This window comes from Schistocerca americana, chromosome 5 (genome assembly GCF_021461395.2).
Source record: "Schistocerca americana isolate TAMUIC-IGC-003095 chromosome 5, iqSchAmer2.1, whole genome shotgun sequence".
Taxonomy (NCBI): domain Eukaryota; kingdom Metazoa; phylum Arthropoda; class Insecta; order Orthoptera; family Acrididae; genus Schistocerca; species Schistocerca americana.
This window is the reverse complement of record NC_060123.1, coordinates 242,133,881-242,147,107: the sequence shown is the minus strand read 5'-3', so window position 1 is coordinate 242,147,107 and position 13,227 is coordinate 242,133,881. Positions and strand designations below refer to the sequence as shown.

At 40.6% G+C, this 13,227-nt stretch overlaps 1 protein-coding gene across 4 annotated transcripts in view; it reads left to right on the top strand.

Moving 5' to 3' along the window:
- Positions 1-13,227, top strand: part of LOC124615983 (DNA (cytosine-5)-methyltransferase 1-like) — a 227,415-nt gene that overhangs the window by 68,770 nt on the left and 145,418 nt on the right. For all 4 annotated transcript variants that reach the window (XM_047144192.1, XM_047144191.1, XM_047144190.1 and 1 more), the window contains exon 9: positions 4,197-4,344. In XM_047144192.1, coding sequence (XP_047000148.1) covers positions 4,197-4,344 — 148 coding nt within the window. The remainder of the gene's footprint in view (positions 1-4,196; positions 4,345-13,227) is intronic.

Below are 13,227 nucleotides of genomic sequence, written 5' to 3'. Positions count from 1 at the left end.
GAGCATGTTGGGTCATGAAAAAGGAATGTCTGGGCTCGGCTAACTTCACCCTCTCTTTCCCCATCTTGGAGTGTTTGACCTGTGACAAAATCTGACAAATGTCTACGAAATGAGAATGTATCCAATAAAGGAAAATGAAGTAAGCAACTGTCCTACATTAGCTAATGTAATAATGTGAAATGGATTACCTTCCCCCAGCCCCCCCCCCCCCCCCCCCCCCCCCCCCGCCCTCCCCATGGATTTTCCGTTTCTGCAGGCAGAGTGCTGACCTTTTCTCCTAACCTACTGTCTCTAAGATTCACATAGCTCATTTTTGCAAGGAATGGAATCACATTGGAGGTATCTCACAAAAAGCTACCAGAAAATTTAAAAAGAAGTCTGATAGGAACCATCCTACTCCTACATTCTATGAAGTTAACGGACAAGCTATTTCACGAAATAGGCTACTGGACGGATTGAGTAAATGCTACCGTGTGCAGAAGCTTTGAGAGCAGAAGGAACTTAGTGAAATACATAATTTGCATTAGTTATATGGAAAAATATCGGCAGATTACAGTATGTCGGATTTTCATTCGCAGGATGTATGCATATGGACAACCGGGCAATCCAGGAAAAACCCCGCAGAATTTTACTTTAGCTTGCTGCTACAGAATGTTACCACACCAATAAAACATAATCGAGAGAATAACACCAAAATTAAACTTTAGTTGCAAATAAAGTGCACCATTTTCAACAGCAAAATGCAGTGCACACACAAGTATCTGCCGACAACAAAATTTCAAAGGCTTTAGTACAAAGACTGTGCAATACTTTGTAACAAAAAGCTGCTATTGGTGACTGTTGATATCACAGCTGTTTAAATTTTTAACATGTAGGGGAAAAACATTGTGAATGGTGATTTGAGAAGCATTATTTTCAAAGAAAAATTTTGTGTCACGCAAGATGAATTATGCTATGTGTGAGAATGTGGGATGAATTTCTTAAACTGTGGAGCATTTGAATCTCATTCAAAACTTAACAGTGAGGACCAGCCACTTGACAAGATTTTGGGCCCAGAAGACCAGCCATTTATGCCATTATTTAAAATTTTACTCACACATTTGTATATCTTAAAGGGTAGTCATGTTGCTGATTGCATCAAGTGTCCAATGCTCTGAATGTTTGTTGTCATTGGCTTGTGAGATCACTTTACATGAACCGTGATTGACCGACAAAAGTTCATTGCAATCTTGATTTGAGTGCTTTGGAAGCTACTGTGCTGTATTAGGTGGAATATGCATTTATAATTGTGTAATTCATAAATATGCACTGTACATGTTGCTGCACATCAAAGTATTTTGCTAGGTTTCATTCTCTAAAATGCCGGGAAGTTCTATGCTGGCATATGAAAACTTTACCATTCAACCCTTTCATCCAGGGAATAGTGTATTTTCACATGGGAAAAAGTATTTTTAACTGGAAATCTGATTCCCCTCCCCCCGTGTAGACACTTTGCACTTGTCATGCTCCCACCAATGTTACTCAATCATACTGAGAGGCTGGCTCATGGCAGGAAGAGTGTAGTGGAGTGTTAAACATAGCCTTGGGGATCTGACAGAGATGACATATTTGTATTCTTCTGTGGAGTTGTGTATGCTGTGATGAATATTTGTGGCAGAACTGTGTGTGGGAAACCGTTTGTGATGTTTGGAAAGTATATGAGCAAGAAGAAATCAAACAATGGGAAGTTCAAGTTCGAATGTCAACAATATTATGATGACGATAGATTGCAACTTGCCATAAAGATGACATGTTTAGTTGCAGACAGGCACAACAAAAAGAAGCATTTGGCCAATGCCTTCTTCAAATAAGTGTGCACGCAAACACCCCCCCCCCCCCCTCTCCCCCTGTACACACACACACACACACACACACACACACACACCCCTCATCATGTATAAGTGACTGCTTTGCCCTGCTGCTCTGCCCAGAACGCAACTGTTGTGTTGAACGAAAGCAGCAGTCTGGAGTGGGGTGGGGAAGGGGAAGGCATAGCAAGGTATTGGTGGGGGGGGGGGGGGATGAGAGAAGAGAGTGGGGGAAGGCATAGCAAGGTATTGGTGGGGGTGGGGGGGAGGAGGAGAGAAGAGAGTGGTTCGGTGCAGGCATAGAGGGTGCAGCTGGTGGTGGCAAGACAAGGGTGCCATGTACAGCATTGGGAGGCTGTGTGTGTGTGGGGGGGGGGGGGGGGGGGTAAAAGGAGAAGATCAGAGGAGCAGAGAAGGGGAAAGGAAAGGACCCAGGGTGAGGGGGACATGAATTGGGAGAAGGTGATGCAATATAGGGGCTGGAAACGATTGGGTGGAGGGCGTGGGACAGTAGGTTGAGCCCGGGACAATGTCGGGAACGTAGAATGTGTTGTAAGAATAATTACCATCTCTGCCGTTCAGAAAGACTGGTAGTGGAGGGGAGTATGTAGACGGCTTGGGTCGTGAAGTAGTCATTCGTAACAACAGCTGCATCTTGTGCCACATGGTGGTCAACATTTCTCTGGGGCACATTTTGGCAGTGGCCATCATCGTGGTAGGCAGCTCGTTGGAAGTCATACCAATATAAAAAGCCGAGCAGTGATACCAGCCTTGTCATATACCAGCTCTGCTTCATTCACAGGTTGGCCCAGCCTCTGATGGCATAGGATAAATGTGTGACGGGAATGGAATAGGGAGTGCTTGGTGGGTGGATTGGGCAGTCTTACATCTGAGTTTTCCACAGGGGCCTGATCTCCATAGAAAGGGGTTGGGATTTCATTTTGGGATGTGATAGATAATCAAAGCCCTGACAAAGGATGTGGTTAAGTTGTCTCAGTCCCGCATGGAAGTGGGTAACAAAGGGGTACTCCTTTGTAGCTGGTTCTTGATGGTGGTGGGAGGATTGAGGTACGGGGTATGTGAGGATATGGCAGGGGAAATCTGATTGCTTAACACGTCTGGGGACTAGTGCCTGATGTGAAGACCTTGTGAAACCTTCATCATACTGAGCAAGGGAGTTATTGTCACTACATATTCCTGATTCCTGGTTGGCCAGGCTGTATCAGAGGTATTTTTTGGTTTGGAATGAATGACAGCTGTTGAAATGCAGGTTGATGAATTGCCACTTCCATTCAACAGGACTGTTGCATTCTGGCCAAAATGGCCGGAGATAGTCATATGTGCATGAGGTGCGTGTGCTTGTGTGAATGTATGTGTTTTCTTTTCTGAAAAAGGCTTTGTCCAAAAGTTCAATGTGTAACATTCTTTTCATTATGCTTCTCTGCAGCTCAATGTGTCATCTTTACAGTGAGAAGCAATATATCCTTTTCATAAAATTGTTGAGCAAAAAGAAATAAAGTTTGCCTCTCCTTTGCTTCTTCTCATTATTTTGTCGCTTATAACATTTGTTAGGAATGGTACCTATGTAGGAGAGTATACTACCAAGTTTCCATGACTACAGAATATGTAAATTTCACCCCAGCAACTACTAAAACTTATTAGCTGTACTACAAACATAAAATGTTTATGGAAAACACTAAATTAGTTGGCATGTCGCCCGCTAAACCTTAAATGTAATAAACTTGAACTTAGCAAAAATATTCAAACAATTCTTTCAGTTCAGACTACAGAGCAATTTGTCGAGTTCTTTTTGTTTCAACAGATGTCACTAACATCCCAGACATCTCTAGCAACATGACAAGTCAATTGTTTCTGACAAAGTTGATGGCGTTGTTGTTGAAAGGTAAAGATTTTATTTTGAGTCGACACAGCAAGAATATTGAGACTACTTTATGTAAGATCACTATCTTGACTGACAGAGTACTGCATCTTAGAAGTACAGGTTATGGTGTATGGCAGAAGATAACATCTTGTTAAATTTCTTTGGGGAATGGCAGTATACCGTACAGGAAAAGTTCTCAACCGTGGCGCTCATTCTTGTACGTTAGTTTAAAGTCTGACCTGTACCTGTACATTTTTCCTTAGGGCATTTTGCAGTTTCCTTCTACTGTGTAAACAGTTCGATCCAAAAACTAAAAACCCAATATGTGTTAATGCTTCTGCTTCTGCTAACTTTATTCCAATTTTCACAGATTTTTGCATAAACATTCTCTCCAACCCATATATTTCTAATCTTCATGGTTGTTTTTGAATTGTTTCAGTTTCATGTAAAATTTATTTTTGTGTTAGGCAAGCTATGAGACGTGCAGAAAGAAGAGATGTCACAAAACCAAAGAAGTGTGAATGGACGAAAGCAACCACCACCAACCTAGTCCAAGAGGTCTTTGAAACATTCTTCACAGAGCAGATAGACAGAGACAGCAATAAAGAAAATCAGGTATATACCTTTTCCATTCTTATTCTAACACTATCATATAACAATACACAGAAAAATGTAAGCAGATTCATATCCTTTCAAAAGTAGTAGTTGTTACTAAATGCTGTTATACAGTTTCCTCAGAAGATAAAGCACTTACAGGGGTTTGCCACATATACATTTAGTATTTTGTTGTTAAGAGAGTCAGTGAAAAAAAATAAAAAAAAATAAAAAAATAAAAATAGAATTACAGTAAAAGTTAGCAGCATAAAAAAATTGATGTATTCTTTTAAGAGCAGTTTGTTAATGAAAAAGAACAAGAAAAAATGTGTGCTGTTCCTGAGGAAGGATACCTTATGTAGTGCATGCTTTATGCATCCTACACTGTGTCCTTCTGCACCTACTATTAGAGTGGATTTTTGTTAACATCTGAAATCCAGCATGGTAGCCAATCCCTCATGGAGGGTGTCCCTCTAGTACCCTCACAGTTGTAGACCCCTGATAATGCAGAGATTGCACTGCTTATGCCTAATCTGCAACCTCGCCAAGTGTGCTGAGGAGTAGGTTTCTGTCCAACGTAGGTTGCCAGGCTCTCTGCAATGGCTGCTATGTCAGGTAGCATTTGATGTGACGAGATGGGGCCTGAGGGGAGAGCCTCTGAAGGGAGGGATGGGATAATGGCAGGCAGTCAGCAATTAAACGGATCAGACTGACTCATACCACTGGTCATGGCTATCTAAGCAGATAGAAAGCAAAACTTTAATCCAGAGGCTACCACCCCATGGCTTTTCCATCTTTGCCATGCCTTGAGATGATAGTAAAGAAGGAGAAATGGAGGTGGACAGTCTGCCCAGCTCTTGGCATACTCAAGAACTGACAGAGAATATTTTGTAACAGTGAAACCACTGTTTTTTGTTGAAAATATTGAGGATAGGCACAAAGAAGTTTCGGCAGTAGAGAAAATGAGCAATGAGTCTTTCTTGATAAAAAATTTGAATACTACCCAGTCAAAGCACTTTAGGTCTGTGACAAGATTACCAACTCTCTTCATAACGAGCTCAACAGATTCAAGGGATCATCTTCCATCGGGATCTAACACTATAAATAGGTGAATAACAGCATGCGAACCTAGAGTGCCATGGAGTCCACTTAGTCGCATTCACAGAGAACCTAAGGATAGTAGGATGGACACTGAAGCTTTCATCCTAGCCTATGATGGAAGTGTTTTATCTGGTAAAGATAAGGTTGTGGTTAACAGGTGTGATTTTGAACCCTATTTTCCTCTTCCTATCTGATTTTTTTCTTGGGTGCCAGTGGTTTGGACACGTCCTCCCGCTGTACTAGTGAGGCTACTTGTTGGGTGTACTGAACACAGGGCATGAGGGTAGTCCTTGTGAATAGCCACCCCCCCCCCCCCCCTTCCTGCCCAGAATGACACCCCCTCATTTGCCAAAATTTTGTTTTCAAAAAGGAGAGGAAAATTCAGAAATTTAAAACACGTGACTGACTTTTCTTATCCAGAAGCTAAGAAAAAATTTGAAAAAATACACCCAATCAATATGACACCAAGCTTTGCAGGTGTCAGAATCCGCACCTAGCTTGATTACAAGGTCTCAAACTTTTAATCTTGGCCCTAGCAACGCATCAGTCTCTGTTTTTCTGTCAGGGAAGGGGGACATCAGTTCTCTAGACGTCTAGACTCATATAGTCCAGTAACGGTCTCACAAAAGGCCCTTTGTTTGCAAAAAATGAAATAGAAGATTTAGTTTTTTAATCTTTTGTATACAGGGTGGTCCATTGATCGTGACCGGGCCAAATATTTCACGAAATAAGCGTCAAATGAAAAAACTACAAAGAACGAAACTTGCCTAGCTTGAAGGGGGAAACCAGATAGCGCTACTGTTGGCCCGCTAGATGGCGCTGCCATAGGTCAAACGGATATAAACTGCTGGTTTTTTTTTTTTTTTTTTTTTTTTAAATAGGAACCCCCATTTTTTATTACATATTCGTGTAGTTCATAAAGAAATATGAATGTTTTAGCTGGACCACTTTTTTTGCTTTGTGATAGATGGCGCTGTAATAGTCACAAACATATGGCTCACACTTTTAGACGAACAGTTTGATAACAGGTAGATGTTTTAAATTAAAATACAGAATGTAGGTACATTTGAACATTTTATTTCGGTTATTCCAATGTGATACATGTACCGTTGTGAAATTATCATATTTGAGAATACATGTTGTTACAGTGGGATTACCTGTAAATACCACATAAATGCAATAAGTGCTCAAAATGATGTCTGCCAACCTCAGTGCATTTGGCAATATGTGTAACGACATTCCTCTCAACAGCGAGTAGTTCGCCTTCTGTAATGTTCGCACATGCATTGACAATGCGCTGACGCATGTTGTCAGGCGTTGTCAGTGGATCACGATAGCAAATATCCTTCAACTTTTCCCACAGAAAGAAATCCGGGGACGTCAGATCCGGGGAATGTGCGGGCCATAGTATGGTGCTTCAGCGACAAATCCACCTGTCATGAAATATGCTATTCAATGCCACTTCAACCGCACGCAAGATATATACTGGACATTCATCATGTTGGAAGTACATCGCCATTCTGTCATGCAGTGAAACATCTTGTAGTAACATCGGTAGAATATTAAGTAGGAAATCAGCATACATTGCACCATTTAGATTGCCATCGATAAAATGGGGGCAATTATCCTTCCTCCCTTAATGCCGCACCATACATTAACCCGCCAAGGTCACTGATGTTCCACTTGTTGCAGCCATCGTGGATTTTCCGTTGCCCAATAGTGCATATTATGCCGGTTTACGTTACCGCTGTTGGTGAATGACACTTTGTTGCTAAATAGAACGCGTGCAAAAACTGTCATAGTCCCGTAATTTCTCTTGTGCCCAGTGGCAGAACTGTACACGACGTTCAAAGTCGTTGCCATGCAATTCCTGGTGCATAGAAATATGGTAAGGGTGCAGTCGATGTTGATGTAGCATTCTCAACACCGACGTTTTTGAGATTCCTGATTCTCGCGCAATTTGTCTGCTACGGATGTGTGGATTAGCCGCAACAGCAGCTAAAACACCTACTTGGGCATCATCATTTGTTGCAGGTCGTGGTTGACGATTCACATGTGGCTGAACACTTCCCGTTTTCTTAAATAATGTAACTATCTGGCGAATGGTCCGGACACTTGGATGATGTCGTCGTCCAGGATACCGAGCAGCATACATAGCATGCGCCTGTTGGGCAATTTTGATCACAATAGCCATACATCAACACGATATAGATCTTTTCTGCAATTGGTAAACGGTCCATTTGAACACGGGTAATATATCACGAAGCAAATATCGTACGCACTGGTGGAGTGTTACATGATACCACGTACTTATGCGTTTGTGACTTATTACAGTGCCATCTATCACAAAGCGAAAAAGATGGTCCAACTAAAACATTCATATTTCCTTACGCACTACGCGAATATGTAATAAAAAATGGGGGTTCCCTAAAAAAAAAAAAAAAAAAAAAAAAAAAAAAAAAACTGCAGTTGATATCCATTTGACCTATGGCAGCGCCATCTGGTTTCCCCCTTCAAGCTAGACCAGTTTCGTTCTTTGTAGTTTTTTCGTTTGATGCTTATTTCGTGAGATATTTGGCCCGGTCACTATCAGTGGACCACCCTGTATAGTTGAGAGTATGCTGAATCCAAGTTTTTGACCTTCAAAACCCTTGGGCCAACTTTTTGTGGCCAAAAAACCAAGAAATTGTGGTGCATTTTTCAGATTTTTCCCATTACTTGAAAATTATGCATCCTACTGAAAATGTTACACTTACAAAAAATGAGAGAGTATTAAATTTTGTGTTGTGTGACCTACTTAAAATATCTAAACTGGTGCAGGCATTTGGCTGCAATTAGTTGTCAAAGTTCATTCATTTTTACTAGCTTAACTAAAAAGTCGTTTCCAGTGCCTGTAACTCAAAAACGGTGACTCCAAATGGAAAATGACAAGTTATCATAGTTGTGTATTTCATGAAATTTCATGGTACAAAAGCAGCTAGTTTTTCAGTTTTAGGCACTATCAACTGATCAGTTTTTGTTGTACATCAAAGTAATATAATTAAATGAAATTTCCAATAGGAAAACGTAAGTTTTCCCTACCTTCAGCTACACAGTTATCTACAGATCTTAGATTTATGTGTTGTAAACAGCGGAGACTGCCATCCTCTACGTCCCTTTGTTATTGTTTCCACTGTTAGCCATGCCCAATCTTAGTTTGTTGTGCGAGGGACGCGTTGAAAACTCCTTATTTCTTGCAGAATTCTCATTCCTTGTTTGAGTTTACTTTTGTTGTGCGGTCAGTGAATTAAAAATGAGTGCTCCAAATCGTATGGAGGTGTCTTTCGTATGTGACGGCAGTTCGGCAGTTGGTGATGTCGTTAAGTGAAACAGAAAGGCCTGGAAACACTACTACAATCCAGTAATGATAGAAAATCACAGCATATTGTAAGTTATTAACTGGTCTGGTTGAAGTTGAAGTACACTGTGCTTGTTAGAAGTAGTTCAGTAACTCAAAACTGATTAGATCGTCTTTGGCAAAAAGTCTTGCACTCTCCATGTAGAATCTTTGATCATACGAGAAGATATTTGATTTTAATAAACACTGCTTTTATTGTGGCAAGGAAATTGATGCTAACGGGGAGAAACTTAGCAGACTTCCCTATGTAAAGGAAAATATTGTTTGTAAAGTGATGAAACTTCTAGTACCAGATGCTGTTATGGGGGTTGCTGATAGGTGAGGTGATGACTGATCTCACGAATTGTTGGAACGTATCTGTGATGAGGATCTTTGTGCTAAAAATGCACAATATCATAGGTTTTTGAGATTTTTACCGGCCAATCAGCGTGGAGGAAAACATGGAAATCCTGGGTCCACACAGATAGATGAAGCAGTGGAAATGATTTCTGTGTACATTGAACAATCAGAAGAGTGCCACTTTACTTTGCATTAGTTAAAGGACCAAATCACGAATGGCTGGGAGGGAGATGTAAGGATGATAAAACCCGACTTTTCCGGAGGTGTGGTGGAGGAAGAATGGTTGTTGACAGATATAAAAAGAGCACTTGGTAAGTTTCAAAAGTACAGGCTATAAGATACTGTCATATAGGTTCTATCACGGCAAGCAGGAATTGTATGTGCCGCTGCAGGACATCCATACACAGGTCTGTGATACATCCCACTTCTCCCCACCTGATTATTTCTTGCTAGATGTCCAATTGATGATCCCTGAATCATTGCTCCATTTATTTCAGTTGTTGATTTTGAAAAACAAATGACAAACTCTAGACAATGGGAAAAAGTGTGTTGCTTTGTCACATGCAGTGATTTCTACAGTAAGGCTATGATCATTTCTGTCTTCACTATCGATTGGGCTCGGTACATTTATGTACAAAACATATGGCTCAAGACTCATGGTCGACACTGTTAATGCAGTTGTATTCGCAGCTACATATATATAGAAGCTTCCCTATTTGAGACATCCTCGATTGCATGACCTGAGCATCCCAACATAACCATTGAAGGATTCATCCAGATCATCTCTGATAACACTGATTTTAACATCTGCACGATTGAGGGATTAAATACTTAAATTCCATGGGAGGTATCATGGCAGTCTCTTTCTACACAGCCAAGGAGTCTGACAAAAGCATTGATCCGGAAAAAGACGTTCAACTTCTGAATTTGTGTACCCAAGAGATCCTTCGATCCTTCGCAAAAGGGGATCAAAGTCTTCTGAAAGATATTGTCATTTAAAGACCCCAGTTTCTTTAGCCGATATCATTTTCAATGAAGAGCAAATAAGAGCAAAAAGAACCACTTGATTTTTATGATCAAGAGAAAATTTGAGAATGGAGGTATTAAAAGTGTTATAGGCAGAAGAAGATGTGGATTCCTTCATTGTGGAAACAGATATTTTCCAAGTTGCTGAACCTGGCAGTGTGGCAATCATAAACGAGGACATTTAGTGCTTGTTCTCCTAATGGGTTGAGGAAACGAGAACTACTGTTTGTACTTCCATAAATTGGAAGGAGGGAAATCAGCAGGAGTATGGTACTCCCCTGTAATTCTTTCAGTTTTGATCCTGCATTTGCCATTTTCAGCCATGCCTTCACAGGATGTGATACCACATCCTCTTTATGTGACCAAGCAAAAGGTAAATTACTAAACCTTTTGGAGCAACAGCCACACCTAAAAGTGCAAACTGCTGAATTTGTTCAACATGAGAACAGCTGATGTTAGCACTGTATGGGAGTTCCAACTGTGGGCGAGCTCAGGTACAAGATTTTTGTAACGTCTTCCTGGAGAAAATATTTCAAACATGAAAGGCTACTGCCAACATCAGACACAGAAATGTGGCATTCATTGCGTTCCTACTGTCAAGCGCAATCTTGGCTATGGAAGAAAGCTGATCCATGCCAGTGGGGCTGTAAGAAAAACTTATTAGGCTTGCTCCCCATGACACTGATGAAAGATGCCACACCGTACTCGCTACTGAGGATGATTTCTTGCGCATGCAAAACAGGATGCACTGCAGTATTTGGATGTTGCTAATCTGGTCTGAACTACTCCTCAACGTGCAAACGCTGTTGTGGCTTGTCTTGTGAGAACACCCCAGAAATTGGCCTTGACCAGGATGAGGAAGAGAGAGAAGACATGTTCCAGACGAGGAAGTTGATGAAGGTGCCACAGTGGATCCTGAAGATTGGATGCTGAACCAGGGCCTGCTGCAGTCTCACAAATGACCTCGATGGAATTAAAATTAGATAAAATGTTAATCTCTGCTATTTAAATTGTTTTTTAATGTTACCATGCCTTTCTATTTGTTCATTTGTACAAATTTTTATTTTATTCATATTCAAATACATACTGGCCATTACTATGTACTTGATTTTTAGTAACACATTCTACCAATTAAGGCAAGGATAAAAATGAATGTGCTCATTAGAGAGCAGTCTTCCCACTGGAAATTTCATTTTATTGAATAACTTTGATTTGAAAGAAAAACAACAAAATGGAATTGCTTTGGTGTTAGTATGTAAACACTTAATAGCGCCTAAAACTCAAAAACTAGACTATTTTGTAACATGAAATACTTGTGAGCTACATCTTTGATAACTTGACATTTTTGATTTGGAGTAGCCTTCTTGAGTTAGACGTTGCAGCCGACTTTTTTGCCAAGCTGTTCATAGACTATCTGATTACACCCAAACGATAGCGCCTATTTTGAAATTTAAGTAGCTCGTTTGACGCAAAATTTAATGCGCTTTCATTTTGGTTGGGGTAACAGTTTCAACAGGATGTGTAGTTTCCGAGAAGTATGCAAAAATATGAAAAAAGTGCCAAAATTCCTTCTTTTTTGGCCACAAAAAGATGTCCCGAGTGTTTTGGAGGTCGAAAACTTGAATTCATTGTACTCTCAACTATATACAGAAGATAAAAAAAATAAAATCTTATATCTCATTTTTTTGCAAGCATAAAGCACCTTGTTACTGGACTAATAGAAATGGTGGTGACCACCCCACCAGAGCAGCCAGAGATGCCTTGTCCTCCCACGGCATCATACAGGAAGGAATAAATGTGCATATGGCGTATTTTGATTGGAAGGCTCCATTTGAGGAATTCAGCCGATGCTACTACAGCGACCTGGAGGATGATGATGATGATGATGATGATGATGATGATACCTACCAAGGTGCCCTGCTCCCAGGTCGAAACATCATAGACAAGAAAGGAAAATAGAAAGTTAAACTGAATTTTGCTGCTCCATTTGATTTCACACCCCCTAGTTGAACTTACGAATACCAGTGGAGAATCAGATGCTCAGATGGAGTAAAACTTAATAGCAAAGTAATTTGTGCTCTTGTTTTCCCTTCGCTGCTTTCCCAGATCCCAGTCTGATGTTTCTTCCATGGAACTGAGACAGCTACCATCACCGCCTGGCAGAACTCTTGTCAGTTAATGGCTACTTACTCTGTAGTTGGTGTGACTCTTCAGGAGACATGTTTCTCGGAAACTGTTAAAAATTTCAAATCCTACCATACAAATGGCTGTAATGCCAAGAGGGCATCTTGATGGAGCCTGCACCCTCATTCGATCTGGCCCTCTTAGTGTGCAAGAGTCACTAACCACTGCATAAGAAGACACAGTTGTTCGTGTCTTCTCTGTGTATGGTATAACAGTATGTAATATGTTTACTCCCACACGGGTCTATACCATATCATGAGCTGGTGGAGCTAGTGGAACAGCAGTCTTCCTCCTCCTAGGAGACTTCGATGCCTACAATCCTCTGTGGGGCAATAAAAGAGCTATTAATTTTGAAACTGGAAGTCTGCCTACTTAACACTGGAACAACAGCACATTTCAGTATGGCACATGAAACATAATAAGCAAGTCCAAGCTCATCACTCTTGATCCAGTGGCATAGTGGTATGTCCATGGCAACTCTATCACAGCACCAATCTGCCCCCTGCCGCACTCGTTACTTAAGAAGAATGTTTTAGAAGCCTTTTTAAACAGATGTAAATTTTTTTAATCTCTTTGAGCAGATTATTATACAATTTTATACCTGATGGAAAATGCTATTTGAATTTGTTTCTCTTTGTTAAAAGTAAGTCCAAACTGGCTCTTGTTCCATGATTATATTTAAAGCTATTAATGAAATACCTAGTAGTGTCTGCCCTGATTTGCACAACAAATTGGTAGATGTATTGACTTGGTGCAGTAAGGACACTCAGTTTTTTTTAATAGTTCTTTACAATGACCCTGACTACTACTTCCGTTCATAATCTTACCCCCATTTTTTGCAGTTTAAAAATTATGTC